The following is a 17,124-nucleotide window of genomic DNA, read 5'->3' on the forward strand; positions in this document are numbered from 1 at the left end:
TAATCTGAAACAGATGGTATGGTACCATAGTTAGGCAATATTATTATGGTAAAAATGATGCCAGACTGGCAAGTCACATCTGGACTAGGAGAAACTCTAAATGAACTACAAACATCTGAAGGTGCACCATAACTTTGGGCTTCCCTGTGTGTGGTGACTCCCATAATTAGTCATGTCCTTTGCCAGGACTCTAGGAGCTATGTCTATGGAGTGTTACAATAGCTATTTGCTCCTGTGGGGAATGAGGCTTCTAAGCCAGAGTGGCTCCTACATCTACTGAAGGACAGTCTTACTGTCTTGAACCTGAGCAGCGGGCTGCAGAGAATGGCCCACAGACGGCTGCATGGACTGCTGCTACCGGCACTGCTGTGAGGACTGCTCTGAAGAGAAACTGCAGATGCTGTGCTGCAGGGATACTGTGCGGAATGACAGAGCTTTCTGGTGTCAAGTGGGGCCTATGGTGGTCTTGGGAGTCAGAATGTTCAGTAGAGCCCATGAAAAAGACTGCTTGGTAGGTATTTCAGGATGTTTCCAATGAACGTCCTCATACAAGTGTGTTTCTGTAGAATCAATTCCTGAAAGGGGAACTACTAGATTAAAGGCAATGACTATTTTAATAGACATTGCCAAACTGTCTTCCAAAGATGTTGCATCAATTTATTACACTTCTGCCAGTTGAATGTGAGAATATCCGTTTCCCCATCAATGCTGGCTGTCATCAATCAGTCCTTCTCACGTTTGCCAATATTTCACAGGCAAAAAATAGGATTTTGATGCTGTTTTAATTATTAATGAGGTTGAACATCTTTTCATATGCCTATTGGCCTTTGTATTTCAAGCCCACCTTCCTGACAGACTGTACTCTTTCCTCAAGGGCAGGGACTGTGTCACAAGCTTCTTTAAAAACACCCCTCAACCTCAACCACTAAAAACTGAACTCATCTTATTTCTCCCCAAACTCCAGTGCTCTCTGTTTTCAGTGAACCCCCTTGGCTCCATCAGCTACCAAGTCCTGTTATTTCTACCACCTCCTGAATCTCTCTTGCAATGACCCTCACCCCTACAGCCTGGCTCAGGCTTTCCTACCCCCGCCCCCGGGAAAAATGAAATCATCTCCCAGGTTTCTTCTCTTATCATTCACTTTCCTCACGGCCCCCACTGAAATTCTCTACTTAAAAGCCTTCCAAGGCTCTCTTTTGCCTGCAGGATTAGTGACAACTCAGGGCCCTTGATACTCTAGTCCCTGCCAGGCTTTCTGGTCTCCATTTTCCCCTATTCACATCCCATGCAAACATACAGAGCCTCTTCAGTGTCCTGATCAGGCACTGCTGTCCCACATCTGCTCCGCTGGACTGAAATACCTTCTAATTCCTGTTCATTTTTTCGGTCTCAGCTCGGTGCCCTTCTCCTCAGAAGTTTCTCCTGACACTCTGGTCTGGGTTGGTGTCCGCTTATATGCTTGCATAGCATTTTCTGATTCCCTCTATCACTGCACTTACCATATCCTGCTATAATTGTCTGTGTCTGAACCCATCTTTCCCACCAAACTATGAGCTCACCAGAACAGGCACTGATTCGTTTCTAAAAGCCAAGCATGCACATAGTCCTGACACCCAGCAGGGGTCGCTGTGGACTTGCTGAATAAAGGAGAAGCCTTTATGCTCCTGTAGGAGCTCTTACGGGCTTAAAAACAATTTCATATACCCCTCTCATCTCAGCCTACTGGGCATCCTGGCTTGGGGAGGAAGAAAGGAAGGGAACTGTCTCCATTTACAGACAGAGAAGCAGCATCTCAGAGAGAAACACTCTAAGTAGGTAGTGCCAGCTCTGGGCCGAAATCCTGGGCTGGGCGTTCTCCAGCACCTAGCCTACGGCACTCTAAAAAAGAGATGAGCAGCCAGTCATGAATGGACTGACAGGCAAGTTCTAACAGGAGTGACTGGCTGTGCTGGCTGAGAAGCTTACCTAGAGGAAGCAGGTTTTCTGAGGCATTGATGTAAATCACCGAATGAAAATGCTTGAAGTCCTTTTCCTTAGCCTGTGGGAAAGCATTTCAAAAGAACACAAGATTAGTGCCCTGCCCGGAGGTCTTGCCAAAGCTCCAGAGCTGCTGTCAGAAGGCACAAAGACCTACCGGGATAAGCTATATTCTTAGCAAAGTACACCCACTTGCTAAGGGCCAGAATGGCTTTTCTGCTGCTTTTTTTCTATTATGAAATAGTTCAAATGTACAGAAAAGTTTAGTGAACGATACTTTGAAGACCCATGTAACCACTGTCCACCTTTATATGAAGATTTTGCTGTCTCCGCTTCAAATTTCCTTAAAGAAATAAAATACTAAAGAGTTGACCCCACCCCCCACCCCCACAATCTTCCCCAACTGTATTCTTTTCCCCTTCTCACAGATAACAGCTATCTTGAACTGGTGATTATCATTCTCATACCTGTTTTATACTTGTATTCTATATATGTGTATCTATAAACTATATATAATATTATTTGTAAGTTTTAAAACTCTATATTAGATGCAATCATACTGTGTCATTCTGCAATCCGCCTTTCCCACTCAACACTATGTTTTTGAGATTTACTTGTGTTGATACACCTAGATCTTTTGAGATTTACTTACGTTATGTTACTTGTGGTACTGATTTATTTATTTTAATTGCTGTATATTTTATACCACCAATCTCTCTTCATATGCCATGGAAGGCCTATAAACCAAAAACATATGGCATAATATCCTGCATATATACTGGCTAATGGGGGGGGGCCACAAATGTGGCTCAAGCTACCTATTAGCCAATGTAAGAAAGAAACATGACTCATTACATGAGTCACCTAGTGTGTATAAGAACAAACCAGCATCTTGGGAGAACCATTACCACTCCTGACACTGAAACTTGAGAGAAATTTCTCCTACAGGCTCTTCTAATGGGAACTCAGTGTCACCCCAGCAGAAGTCTATGACAAATTCAAACCAACTCCCATAATGCTACTTCCTTTAATTCACCTCACATGGGCCAATGGCAATAGCAAATTCACAGCAAAATATTGTGTCTGCATGTTGTTTCTACCCAGTGAAGCTTTGTCTGACGCCCCCCACCCCAAACCCCCAGTCCTCAGGGACTCTGGAGGTACAATGGACAAACAGCCAGGAGCCACCTCAGGTCTGGCTCATCCCAATCACATCTCTGCTGGCTGGCCCTACCTTGGAGAACTTCAGGCCGCTCACATTAATGTTGACCAGGTCTGATGGCTTCCTCACACAATGGTGCTTCAGCTGGAACACAGTGCAGAGAGTCAGGTCTCAAGGCCCCAAGAAAGTTTATATAATTGGCCAAGACAACAAATGACTCCCTGTTGAGAAAGGGGGCCTAGTACAGCGCAAAGAGCATGGGCTTTGGGAGTCGCTCAGGACAGAGCTGCCACCTCAGCTCTTCCACCTCTCAGCTTCCCGGCTGCAAGATGCGGATAGTAACACTGACTTGACAGGGTTCGTAGGAGGATTCCTTCCTCTCTGTTCCTCCTCTGTCTTTTCTGAGCCCCGCTTATTCTACCTGGCTCTTCAAAAAATCTGTATTTCTGGGGCCTTACCAATCTCCTCATGTTTATAATAATTTGCTTGTTTATTCGTTTGTTCGTTTTTTTATTCACTAAATATTTACTAAGTATTGCTTTGGGCCATGTATTGTGCTAAATACATCAATACATTTTCTTCTAATCCTAACTAAACCCTTTAACATAAGTATGATCACTTTTCCTTTTTAAATGAGAAAAATAAGGTTAAGAGAGATAAAGTGCCTTGCTGAAGGTCCCACAGCTAGTAAGTGATAGATGATTTGAATCCAAATGTGTTATCATTAAACTCTGTGCTCTTTTGACTACCATATGTTGCCCCTCATAAGTAAAAAGTTAAAGGAAAACTCAGTGTTGGAGCTTCTATTTCTGTTTAACCAAACCTCATTCTTTTTTTTTCTGTTAATCATTTATTTATGGTATCATGTTTAGGCATGGAATTAGGTGTTTATTATATTCTATTCATAGAACTTACGACAACATGGAAGCCAAGTAGCAAACAAGTATTTATAAATGTGATAAATATTTTTTATAGTTTATTTTTTATTTATTTTTAAGTAATCTCTACACCCAATGTGGGGCTTGAACTCTTAACCCCGAGATCAAGAGTCGGATGCTCTACCAACTGAGCCAGCCAGGCACCCCTAAATGTGATAAATATTTTAAAGGAGAAATTCAAGAAGCTATGGGAGACAATAACAGGAGGTCCTAACCTCATTCGGGAGGAGAGGAAATATTTAGTTGAGGAAGTAATATTTCAGGTGAGACCCAAAAGCTAAGTAGGAGTTGGTCCCATGAAAGTGGGTGGCAGGCAGTGAAAGCTATCAAGACAGGTAAAAGCCAGGTGCTTTTGAGAGGATGAAAAACAACAAGGCCAGGGGGGCAGCCACTAAATCACCTGGGTCCCTACTGGCTATGTAAAGGAGTGTGGATTTTGTTCTACAGTCAGTGGAAAGCTAACAGACTTTTTTTTTTTGGCAAGAGCTGATAGCAATTTTATAAAAATTGCTTTGTCTGATATACATAGAAAGGATGAGAAGAGACCAATACACCAGACATTGTTAATTACCTTCCCTAGAGCAACTTCTCTACTACTTCCTTATTAAAGAATCCCAACGTTATTCCATTTTTCTGAGTGGATGTGTCCTTAGGCCCCAGCTCCAAGGGATAAGTCCTGACAGTCTAATCCAATCTTGGAGGTTATGTTCCCCTAACCAATGACTGTTGGGACATATGATATAGGTCTGGCCAATCAGACAGACACCGGCTGCTGGGGGTAGGAGGCCAGTTCTGGGGAGCTCTTTCTTACTTTTAAAAATAGACATAAGACAGTGACAATCCCTTTTGTACCTTTGGATATTATCCTTTATATATGATGACCGGAGTTGCTGCAGCCATCTTGGGATCAGGAAGGCAATTAGCCCAAGAAGACAACATGCTAAGCACATAGAGCAGAAAGATGAAGGAACCTAGGCCTTTAACAGTAAATCAACCTACCCTGGAAAAACAATGCCTCTGGCTTCTTTTTATATGAAATAAAAGCATCCTAGTTGGTTCAGACTAGTTGGGAAGTTACTGAATTACTCTAATAAAAGATGATGGTGGCCCAGAATGGGGTAGAGGCAGTGGAGTTGAGGAAAAGAATACAGATTTGACAACTATTCAATAAAAGTGCCAGGGCTTGGTAGTGGCAGTAGTGGGGTGGTGAGGGAGAGGCAAGTGTCAAGGATAACCCCAGATTACTGGCTTGGTGACTGGATATCGCACCATCACAGAGGCAGTATAGTAAACACTAGAAAAGAGGTATGTCTTGGGACCTGGAGTAAGGGGATTGGTGCAGTAGTTCAATAGGAGGTGCCAATAAAACATTCAAGTGGAACTATGCAGCAGGTAAGCAGGTATCCCATTACTGTGAGAAACACTCTTGTTGCTTCTGGTATACAAACCGGCAACGTGGGTGACAAACCATCTCCATTAATGTGGGAATGTATATGTTGTAGGAAACAAAAGGGAAAAGAAGACTACTATGGTGTTTTCTGACCTTCCTTAATACTGTCGTTTCAGTCCTCCGCACACCCAGTGAGAAGTGGACATTACAACAAAGGACACACCATGGGACTCTGCAAAAAGCTTACACTACCCGCTTGAAGTGAGTTGCAACCTCAAAGCTGCCTTCTCAAAGCTCTCCTTCAACATCTGATCTGTATAGAAAGCCACTCTTGGGAACCATAAGCAGAGTCTAGGAACAAAGCAGGATGCCAGAGAGTTCTTCATAGGGAGCTATGCGAACTGGACTGGACGTTAATATGAGTTTACAAAATATGTCTTTCTTTGCCAAGCCACCGAGGCATTGCAAAGAGCAGATGTGAAATTACCTGGCTGGTCTCCAATACAGCCACCCCAGTCTTCTTTGTGAAGCCTGCCCCAGACACTGGGTACTATCTGATCGGCTCCCCCAGACTTCAGCCAGATACTAAAACCAAAGGACAAAGGTTGTGGAGTGTAGAATCTCCCTAGTTCCCCCATTCCTGGAAAAATCTCCCCAGAGAAGAACAGGAATCTCTACCCCCTACCAGGCAGGAATGGAATTTTCACTTTACTGTTCCCTGGACCTACTCCTTTGCCTCTCCAACTCAATTAAAAGTTTTTTACCTGATATACTAAAAGGCACAGGCTTTGGAGTCAGTAGACCAGAGTTCTCATCCTGAGTAGTTCTAATCCTGAATAGACAGAGTTCTAATTATTAGCTGTGGGACCATGGCCAAGGCAAATTACCTCTTCAGGGCCTCAGTTTTCCCATCTTCACAATGGCAACAACATAATAGGGACAATAATACCTATCTCACAAGGTGGATGTAAAGAAAGCTTTGGGTCCCTTCATCATTCTGACTGTGCTCAATTAGCCAAGATCACTCTAATAGTTTGGGGGTGGGTTGGAGGTCATGGTATCAGAGTGGAACAGAGCAAGTCCTTGTCCCCAACCAAGACAGTCATCAGCTGATTCTGCCAGCCATTCCAGGATACATTTACTCTCACCAGAAAAGCCTGGTCCAGCACATGTCCAGGAATGTCCTCTTGGTTTTCCTGTTGAAACCCTTTCTTCCCCCGGACCTCAGAAGAAACCTTCTTCTGGCTTTCCTGACCCTCAGCTGGTGCCTCAAGCACACTCTTGGGCTTCTTCTTGAGGTTACGTTTCCGAGCCACTAACCAGTGTCCTCGGCCTGTTGAGAAGATCAGAACAATGAGGAGGAGCAAACCCCTCTAAAGCTACAACTTGTGTGCTTACAGAATATTTACCTATAATACCAAAACCAAAAATAGCTCCTCATTACCTGATATGCACCAGATACTGTTCTGCTGCTGCAGCTGCAGCTGCTGCTGGTGGGGTGGGGGGTGTCTGCATAGCTCTCTCCTTTAATTGGCCCCAAACCCCAGTGAAGGACGTGTTACTGTCCCCATTTTACAGATGAAAAGGCTAAGACTCAAAGAGGTGGAATGACTTGCCCAATTCTCACCTCCACACTTTTGTCTCCAAACGCTAATGTTCCTTCAAGACCCCAAATCAAGTATTTCCTATTCTGCCTTCTCGGACTCTCCTCAGCAGAGCTGATTATTCTTTCCTATGCGGCTCACTACTCTCCCATTTGTCATCTCTTGGCATCTAAATGAGTGGCATCAACTCAACAGGCTCCACTTGCTAGACCTTATCCTGAATCCCATCACTATAGCATAAAGGTTGTATTAGGAGCTCAATAAGAAAATGATAGGACAGTTGGAACTTTTAAAAAATCCAATACATGTTCACTGTAGAAAGAACTTGAAAATTTATGTAAGCGAAAAAGAATATGAGGTTTACTAGTAAGCTCACCTAACAAAAATCATGACAACATTCTAGAATCTGTTTGCTCCTGCATCAGTTTTTTTACTCCAAGGCATTCATTGCAATCTGTAATTATTTTGTTTGTTCACTTGTTTATTGTCTTGCCCCTCAGAACAGATTTTGTCCGATTGATCCATCTCAGTATTCCCAAGGCCTCACAGAGCTTACCATATTGTGAGCATTTTCTGAGCATCTACATTGCGCTAGGAACTAGGGCTGTGGGGATGAATTAAGATGGAGGCCCTGACTCAAAGGAGCCTAATAATAGAAGAGGTGCTGTCAAAGCACAGAAAAGGGAGCTACCAGCCTAGGGCATGAGCTAGATCCAGTAAGTTTAAGGTAGACTAGATGGAGATGGAAAAAACAGGCAGACTTGGCAGAGGGAAGAGCACCAGAAGTATTCAGAAGCATAAAATATCAGAACGATACAGAACAGCACAGAGTTGTTGGAGCCAGCTCAGTGCCTCTGATCATTGGCTCCTTGCCCTCATAGCCCACTACCTCTGCCTTGGGGGCTTGCCCTGGCTCACCTGACCACAGCTGCCAATCCTTACTCCTGGATGCAACTCCCACCCTATGTCTGCTGTGAGTCATTTCCCATTCCCACTCTGGGCCTGAGATTCCAGACACTCCATTTCCCAGGGTTGCCCCCATCTGGGTCATGGATCTTTGTTCTATTCTAATAGCCCTGACTCCCGGAGACTCCAGTGTGAGTTGGTGCCCAAACTCCCAACAGGTTGAGAAAGTAAGGCCCAGACTGTTGTCTGGAGATGAACCTGAGGGAAAAGAGATGAGGCTGGGGAGGTCAGCAGAGTCAGATCAGAAGAAGTCTAGAGGACCAGAACAAGGACCTTGAGTTTACTGGGGTAGGCTTTTAGCACAAAGAGTATCCATCGGAACGTTTTCCCCCCCGTAATTTTTCATTTTGAGGTAAGTTTAGACTTCCAGAAAAGTTGTGAAAATAATACTGAGTTCCTGTACAGCTTTCACCCAGTTCCCCTAATGCTAACATCTTTTATTATAAATTTCTAAAAATTTAAATTAATTAACATATAGTGTATCACCCAGTTACCCCATCCTCCCACCTCCCTCCCAATATTAATATCTTATATAATCATACTATAATGATTTAAGGTGGTAAGTTAACACTGGTACAATATTAGTAACTAATCCATAGCCCTTTGAATTTTGCTAGTTTTCTCACTAATGTCCCTTTTCTGTTCCAGGGGGATCTCACATTTTTTTTAGTTGTCATGTCTTCTTAGAATCCCCCAATCTGTGACAGTTCTTCAGTCTTCCTTTTTTCTTGTGAGATCTTGACACTTTTGAAGAGTACTGGTCAATTATTTTATAGAAAGTCCCTCAATCTGAATTTGTTTGATGCTTTCCCATAATTAGATTAAGGCTCTGTGCTTTGACAAAACTATCACAGAATTGATGCGGTGCCCTTGTTAGCGCATCCTATCAGACAGCAGGTGATGTCAGTATGTCTGATGACTGGTGATGTTAATCTTGATCACTTGGTTAAGGTGGTGTCGGCCTACTTTCCCTACTGAAAAGTTCCCTTTGTAATTAAGAAAGATACCTTAAGACTATGCAAATATCCTCTTTCTCACCATACTTTGACCCACTAATTCTAGCATCTGTGATGGTTAATTTTATGTGTCAACTTGGCTAAGCTGTGGTAAGCAGTTATTCAATCCAACACTAATCTAGGTGTTGCTGTGAAGGTATTTTATAGATGTGGTTAACATCTACAATCAGTTGATTTTAGGTAAAGGAGACTATCCTCAATAACGTGTATGGGCCTCACCCAATCAGTTGAAAAAACTTAAAAGCAAAAACTGAGGTTTCTCAAAGGAGGAAAAACTTTTGCCTTAAGACTACAGTATCAGCTCTTTACTGAGTTTTCAGCCTACCTGCCCTATAGATTTCAGTCTTGCCAGACCCATAATTTCATAAGCCAATTCCTTAAAACAGATAATGTGTGTGTGTACACACATATGAATATGGAAACAGAACGAGTAGGATATAAATACATATCCTATTGGTTCTCTTTTGCTGGAGAAGCCTGATACAACATCTACAGAAGCTTCTTACCTGTAAAAATTATTATTGTGATGCTTTAACAGTGATTTTCTATTTCCTTCATTCCTTCTACATTTATTAACTGAAATTCTACGGTAGGAAGAGTTGTTCCTTCTCCTACACTTATTTACATATTCAAATATTTATTTGTATCAATATGGGCTCACGGATACTTATTTATTGTATAGTTTACAACCCAATTCTACCTTTATTTATTTTGTTGTTCAGGTTGTCCCAGCTTTGGCCATAGGGAGCTCCTTCAGGTTAGCTCCTATGTCCTTCTGATACGCACTCATCATTTTTCTGAGCACTTCTGTACTTCCTGTTACTATACGATGTTCCAGGTGCAATTTGTACTTTTCTGGCCTCAAACCTGGAAACAACTATTTCTCTGAGGAGCCCTGGCTCTTTTTATTGGAGAATTGTATCCAGAAACCAAAATCTAGGGACCAGGTATGCTATTTGTGAATGAGGTGTCATTGCACTCAGTGGACTAGGAAATATACATATATATACTAACACATGCAGATGCACATGGCTGTATTTATTTCTCTGTTGTCCATCTGTGTGTGTAAGGGGGCGTGGGGATGAAATCATGAGTTCCTACTGAGAGCTCCACGGAAGGGTTTAAACAGGTGGGGAGGATGGATTGGAGGAGAAAGTTCTTCCAATATTCCACATATAGAGTAACCAGCAAGTCATTTCATCTAGAGTAAAGAAGGGGTACTTCCCCCTTGCTCTACCCTTTCAAATCAACAAATCTAATCCAGTGAACTCATACTTCTCGGCAGTGTTCCATCTGTAGAGCTCTGCTCAGTGTTATGAGGAGTCCCTGCCCCAAGGGAGTTTTTAACCAGATGTTTGAAAAACTACTTAGCAGAGTCATTTTATTTAGCCATTTTATTTAGGATCCTGGCAGAATATGATTACTCAACAAATAATAAACACAGAGAGGAAGAGAGCTCACAAGAGAGTATGGTCACTGAGGGCTGGAGTAGCTAGACAGGGCTTATTGGAAAAAGAGCTGGGCTTTGTGGCATGGAAAGAGTTTGGATAACTGGAATGATAGCTGGAATATTCTGGGCAAATAAAACAAGCTATGTAAAAAGAAAGTACTATGGAATAGAGCATAGGTAAAGGAATGGGGTTGTGGCAAAGGATAAGGGGAGGTTAGACTGTGAACACAGAGTATCAGGTAAAGGAGTCAGCAATGAGAAGTCACTGAACAGAATAGGACACTGTGGTTCGATGTGCACTTTAGAAAACTCCCTGAGGCTGCTGAGGGAAGATGGATGGGAAGGGATAGGGCTGGGTAGTGCAGGGAACAGGAATAAATGGGTTGGAGAGGAAGGAATGGATGTAGGAACTGAGTGTGAAGCAAAGGTATCAATCTGAGAAGTCACCTGACCTTTGTCTGGCATCCGAAGGACATTTTTGGCTGGAAAGCAGTTGTTCAGGTAAGGTTTCCCATTATCCAGCTTGTATATTCCTGAGGAGGCCATCTCCCTGAGAGTCAAGCAAGGAAAGTGAGGAAGTAGAAGCACTGAGAAAGGGCAGCATAGTTCTCTCACCCAATGTGGCTTGTGAGCCCACCAGGAGGACCACCATACCCTATATCCACCTTAAGTCTGAGGTCCAGGAGGCCCCTCCCCTGTTTCAGAAATGGGCTGGCCCTTTGAATGAAGAGGGAGACCAAGGCCCGGGGTTTTTTGGTTCAAATCAGTCCTAACTCAGTGGAACACTATACAGAACACCTTTGGATACAGACAGACCTGGTTTGAATTCTGACTGTCCTTCCTCACTCTTATGACTGGAAATGTTCCTCTACCCCTCTGAGCCTCAGTTTTCTCCCCTTTGTAAATTGGGAGTAATAACATCTACCTTAATAGACAGATGAGAGGATCAAGTTATAAAGGTAGTGCCTAGTACATATTAAGTGCTCACTAGAAATGTCCTTTGTTTTAACAGATTTCAGGGAAGAAGATGCTCATGTTTTTAGGCAAGATGTTGTGAAAATAATATTTGAGAGATAAACTGAGTTTGCTAATAAAGGATAAGCATTCCAAATAAAAAGGGCCACAGGACTAAGGGCATAGTAGTGGGCACATTTGGTGCAGTAAAGAAACAACCTGATCCAGGAAGGAGAAGGATGTGTGGTTGGGGGTTTGGGACAATAAGGCTGGACAGAAAGGATGGTGTCTGCTCTTGAAGGCTTTCAGTGCCAGGCTAGGAGCTCAGGCTTCCCCTGGTAGGTAACTTGAGAGCCATGGATGGTATCTGAGCTGGGGAAAGCCATGACCCAAGCTGTGCTTTAGAAAGAGAGGTCTGATAAAAATAATGCTAGGTGAAATGGGATTCCATCAACTGGTCACTGAGTCAAGACAATTCCAGCTCAGGAAAACTGTTCCAATGTAATTTTCTCTATCTCTCACTGTTTTCATTAAATCTTTTACCATCTCCCACCTAGAATACTGCAACAGTCTTCTGATCAGATTCCCACTGAACAACCTGAGCCTGCTCTTGAAGGCCTCTGGAGTCCCATGTCCTAACCTTTCTAGCTCCAGTCAGCCCTGCCCATCAGGCTTACAGAATCATTTTCTATTCTCCAAACACATTCAGTCTTCCCTGCCTTTGTTCCTTTGGCCTAAAATAGCCTTCTCCATCATTATCTGGTTAATCTCATGCTTTAAGATTCAGTTCAGGGGCGCCTGGGTGGCTCAGTTGGTTAAGCATCCAACTCTGATTTTGGCTCAGTCATGATCTCAGGGTTGTGAGACAGAGCACCCCATTGGGCTCCACGCTGAGCATGGAGCGTGCTTAAGATTCTCTCTCTCCCGGGGCACCTGGGTGGCTCAGTCGGTTAAGCATCTGCCTTTGGCTCAGGTCATGATCTCAGGGTCCTGGGATGGAGCCCCGTGTCAGGGAGCCTGCTTCTCCCTCTTCTCCCCACTCACACACTCTATCTCTGTTGCTATCTCTGTCTCTCTCTCTCAAATTAAAAAAAAATAATAATAAAGAAGATTCTCTCCGTCCCCCTCTCCCTCTTCCCCTCCCCCCATCCTCTCTCCTTCTTAAAAAAAAAAGATTCAGTTCAAATGCTACTTCTGTTAGGAATAAATCAAAGATCTAAATTTCTTAAAACTTGAGCTCTTAGAGATTTGAGATTTTTCTCAAAGAGATCCAGCCAGCCAGGGGTTGCCTGGGTGGCTCAGTCAGTTAAGTGTCTGCCTTCAGCTTAGGTCATGATCCTGGGGTCCTGGGATCAAGAGTCTGCTTCTCCTTCTTTCTCTGCCCGCCCCACCCCCTTGTGCGTGCACGATCTCTCTCTTTCAAATAAATAAAATCTTTTAAAAAAAAGAAAAAAGAGATCCAGCCAGAGGCACCTGGCTGGCTCAGTTGGTAGAGTGTTTGACTCTAGATTTCGGGGTTGTAGGTTTGAGCCCCACATTGGGTATAGAGATTACTTAAAAATAAACTCTTAAAAAAAATAAAGAGATCCAGCCATTCCCAGATCTGCTTTGGAACAGATGCAGACAATTTGGGGTAGCAGATTTTTGGGAACCTGTAAGTCCCTGGCTGGGGCAAGGATGTGGTCCCTGAAATGGAGGGTCTGGAATGAGATTCAGTGAAAGGAAGGAGCAGAGAGATAGGATCAGGTGTCCTGGGAAAATGTTTTCTGGAAGTGACAAATATGCAAAGTATAGTGGTGCAGTAGGAAGGGCAACAATTTTGGAGACAAGAGGCTTAAATTTGAGTCTAGTTTCTGCCACTAAGCTGAGTGACCTTAGGCAAGCCCTTTACCTCTTTGTGCCTCAACTTTCTCACATGTAAAATGAAGATAAAGACATGTGCCTTGGAGAATTATTGTAAGAATTAAATGAGGTAATAAATTTTAGAAACCTTCTAGATCCAGTCCAGATGCCACCTTCTCCACAATGCCTTCACTGAACCTTCCAGAGGGAAATAACTGCTACTTTGGCTAAGCACTGGAGTATTTCTTCTATAGCTCTTTCATGGCTGGAGCTCTTTCTACTTCATAAGATTACTAAAAATCATGGAGGGGTTCCTTCAATGGTTTGTGGACCTCCAAGTCTGGAAACATATCCAATTCACCATCTCTCTTCCACCTCTGGAATGCTCAAAGGAAATAACCCATAAACATGTGCGAGCCAAATGAAGGATATGATGTACTCCCAGGGCCCAAGGGTCTTTACACGTATTTCTGATCTTCCTAACTAGACTCTGAACTCCTTTAAAGGAAGGAGAGCACCTATAGAGTTCATTTCTTTATTCCCAGTACCTAACACAGCACCTAGCACATAATAGATTCACAATTATCTGTGGAATAAATAGGTGATGTTGGTATCTCCTTTGGTTCAACACAGGGCACTGTGAATTTCCTGATCTGTCACCATCCCAAAAAGGGTAAATGCCCTTCCTGTATGTTCCCACAATACCCTATACTTCTCCTAGTATAGTGCTTATCACTTTATTATAATTGTTCCCCTTAACCAATTTCTCACCTGCCGTGGGTCCTATGATATCTTATTCACCTATGTAATTCCAGAGCCTAGCATTGAACCTAGAATTCACTAAAAATGTGTCAGGAAGATGAATGGATAGAAGGATGGATGGATGGGGAAAGATCAATAGTTACTCAGTCAATCTGTCTTTCAGGAAATCTCTCTTGTGACCAACCACACCTATCTGCTACATAGGTGAGTGAATGAATGAGTAAATAGCTGGCTGGGAAATGTTAGAGATGATGACTGTTGGGAGAAGACTCCAGTAACTTACAGAATATGAGGACCTTGCTTCTGATCTGCATAGTACTTACTTGATCTTTGACCTTGGGAAAGACCCCTTGACTTCCTTTTTTTTGTGTTTCTTCACCTGTAAAACAGATATTACACTCCTTCTTAGCCTGTCATTCAGAGCTCTTGAACTTTCTCATTAGTTACATCCTACTGAGACCCTTGCCTCCAAAATGTGTCTCAGCTGGGGCCTAAAAAAAACCCCACAAAACTAAAGATCCCAGAAATAGATAATTAGAGATGTAGAGATAGAGACAGAAACATGGATGGGAGGAAGGTAGAACAAGGGAGTAATTTTGTGATGATGGGGTGGGGCTAGAGTGCTTAAATAAGATGTGCAAATCACAAATCAGGAAGGATCTTTTATATGATCATTAATACAAAATAAATCTACGATAAAAGTGCAAAGACAGAATTGAAAGATAAGACACAATCTGGGAAAAGATATTTGCCCTACATATATAAAGGATGAATCAAACTCAGACTTGTGGAGGGCATACACACTCGGACACAACTAATCCACTGGGAAATTCCAGTTCCCAATGAAGAATACCAGGTGAGAAGGTGTGGATATACAATTAATGAGCTAGGAAGGGCACACAATCCTGATGTTACATTGTCTAGAAAGTAACCCTAAGGAAAGTATGAACTTTATCTGCATGGTGGAAAAAAGAAAGTCCAAGTTCCAGACTTAGAGGCTGCCTGCCTTAGCTTCAGATACCTCGGGTCTCTATCTCAAACTTGAAGAAGCTAATCTCAGTCTAATTGTAATGTCTCCCAGCTCCGACACACACACAGAGTAATGGTGCTCATTTGCATACATGTGCTGCTCCATTCCTTTGGCCTATGACACTTCTGCCACTTCTTCTTTGCCTGACTCATACAGACAGCTTTCCTGTATCTCCCCCTCCTCAGGTTGACCCTTCTCTGTGCTACCATCTCAGCCCACCTCTTAATGGAAACACTCTACCACACTGTAGTACAATGGCCTGCTTACCTGTCTGTTCCCCACTCCTCACACCCCCAATCCCAGGCTGTGAGCCCCTCAAAGGCCAAGCCTAGGTCCTACCTATATCTTTATTCCCAGCACTTCATACAGGGTCTGGCTCACTGCAGAGGTTCAAAGAGTTTTTACTGAACTAAACTGAATCATAAACACAATGCCATGGAGTTCTTCATTGTGTCTGCAAAGAAGAAAAAAATAAGGATCAGGAAAGTTTCAGAGCAGGTGACATTAGAGCTGGGTCTTGAAAAATGAAAAGGATAGTATAGAAGATAAAGAGCAAAAAGCTATTGGAGCGTCTGACTGGATTGATTCACAGAAGCGAAGAAATCCCATCTAATAGTAGTTAGTGATAATTATTATCACAGGAATGTTCGCTTCAGGTATTTTGCCTAGACTTTGTTTATTATTTAGGAATATATCCCCAGTGCCCAGAACAGTGACTGCTACATAGTAAGCACTCAGTATTTGTTCAATATTTTGACACTTAGGAGGGATTTATGGTGATTAAAAAACAAACAAGTGATGCAATGTAAGAGATCATGGTATAGGGCGCCTGGGTGGCTCGGTTGGTTAAGCGACTGCCTTCGGCTCAGGTCATGATCCTGGAGTCCCTGGATCGAGTCCCGCATCTGGCTCCCTGCTCAGCAGGGAGTCTGCTTCTCCCTCTGACCCTCCCCCCTCTCATGCTCTATCTCATTCTCTCTCTCAAATAAATAAATAAAATCTTAAAAAAAAAAAAAAAGAGATCATGGTATAATATAATCCCGTCATGTGATAACTCTAGGTCACTAGAGTAGATGTTCCAAGAGAGTAGTGAACAGGTCTGTCTTGATCTTCCAGTACCCCTTAGTACTTCTGAGCAATGCTGGTTGGTGCTCAATAAATATTTGTGGAAAAAGGGTGCCTGGGTGGCTCAGTTGGTTGAGCAGCCGACTCTTGACTTTAGCTCAGGTCATGATCTCAGTGTGGTGAGATCAAGACCCCTGTGAGATCAAGTCCCGTGTGAAATCGAGCCCCCAGTCGGGTTCTGCTCTGCGCGTGGAGCCTGCTTAAGATCTCTCCCCCCGCGCACTCTCTCTCTCAAAAAAAAAAAAAAAAAAAAAAAATTGTGGAAAAAATTGAATTAATGAAAATCTAGAATACTATTACATCCTAAAACGATTAAAAACAGAGGGGCAGAGGGAACATACCAGGGGGTTAAAACCCCCTGGCTTCTAAACCAGGTTCTGATACATGCTGTCCGGCCTTGGGTAAATTTCTTAGTTTTCTCTTCTGACTGGGCTGTTAAGGGACTACATGAGAGGATGAATATAAGTGTACACGGTACACAGCCTTTCAGACGGTAGACACTCAGCAAATGTGAGTTCTCTATTAACACGAAAACATTACTAACAAGTTGACAGTCACCAGAGAAAACCAGTAAGTGCTGTAAAAGGGGTAGGACGGATGAAGAACGAGCTCCTGCCGCCCCTTTGGAAACTTTTAGGGCAACGGAGACCCTAATCCCTCACTCAAATTTAGGGCAACGGAGACTCTAATCCCTCACTCAAACTAAGTTTCCAGCCGCACCTGCCTCCGTCGTCGCTTCCGCCTCCGAGGCGTCCGCAGAGGCTGCGTCCCGGCAACGCGGGATGCGCGCCTGCGAGACTCCCGGAAATCTCGGAGCCGCTCCACGGTGGCGCCTACCACTACCTTCTCCACTCCTTGGTAACCGCGAAGCGGCCGCACGCCGTGTAGGCAGCAACCGGTGGACGCCG

General features: G+C 43.4%; 1 protein-coding gene across 1 annotated transcript in view; it reads right to left on the reverse strand.

Annotated features, from left to right (window-relative positions):
• Positions 1-17,041, reverse strand: part of XRRA1 (X-ray radiation resistance associated 1) — a 62,348-nt gene extending 45,307 nt beyond the window's left edge. Inside the window, exons 1-6 of the mRNA XM_036082784.2 lie at positions 16,937-17,041; positions 14,385-14,440; positions 10,956-11,053; positions 6,616-6,800; positions 3,212-3,283; positions 1,966-2,038 (exon numbers count right to left, since the gene is read on the reverse strand). Of these exons, the coding sequence (XP_035938677.2) occupies positions 1,966-2,038; positions 3,212-3,283; positions 6,616-6,800; positions 10,956-11,049 (424 nt within the window). The 5' untranslated portion in view covers positions 11,050-11,053; positions 14,385-14,440; positions 16,937-17,041. The remainder of the gene's footprint in view (positions 1-1,965; positions 2,039-3,211; positions 3,284-6,615; positions 6,801-10,955; positions 11,054-14,384; positions 14,441-16,936) is intronic.
• Positions 17,042-17,124: the final 83 nt, after the last annotated feature.

The sequence above is a fragment of the Halichoerus grypus genome, chromosome 11 (genome assembly GCF_964656455.1).
Source record: "Halichoerus grypus chromosome 11, mHalGry1.hap1.1, whole genome shotgun sequence".
NCBI lineage: Eukaryota > Metazoa > Chordata > Mammalia > Carnivora > Phocidae > Halichoerus > Halichoerus grypus.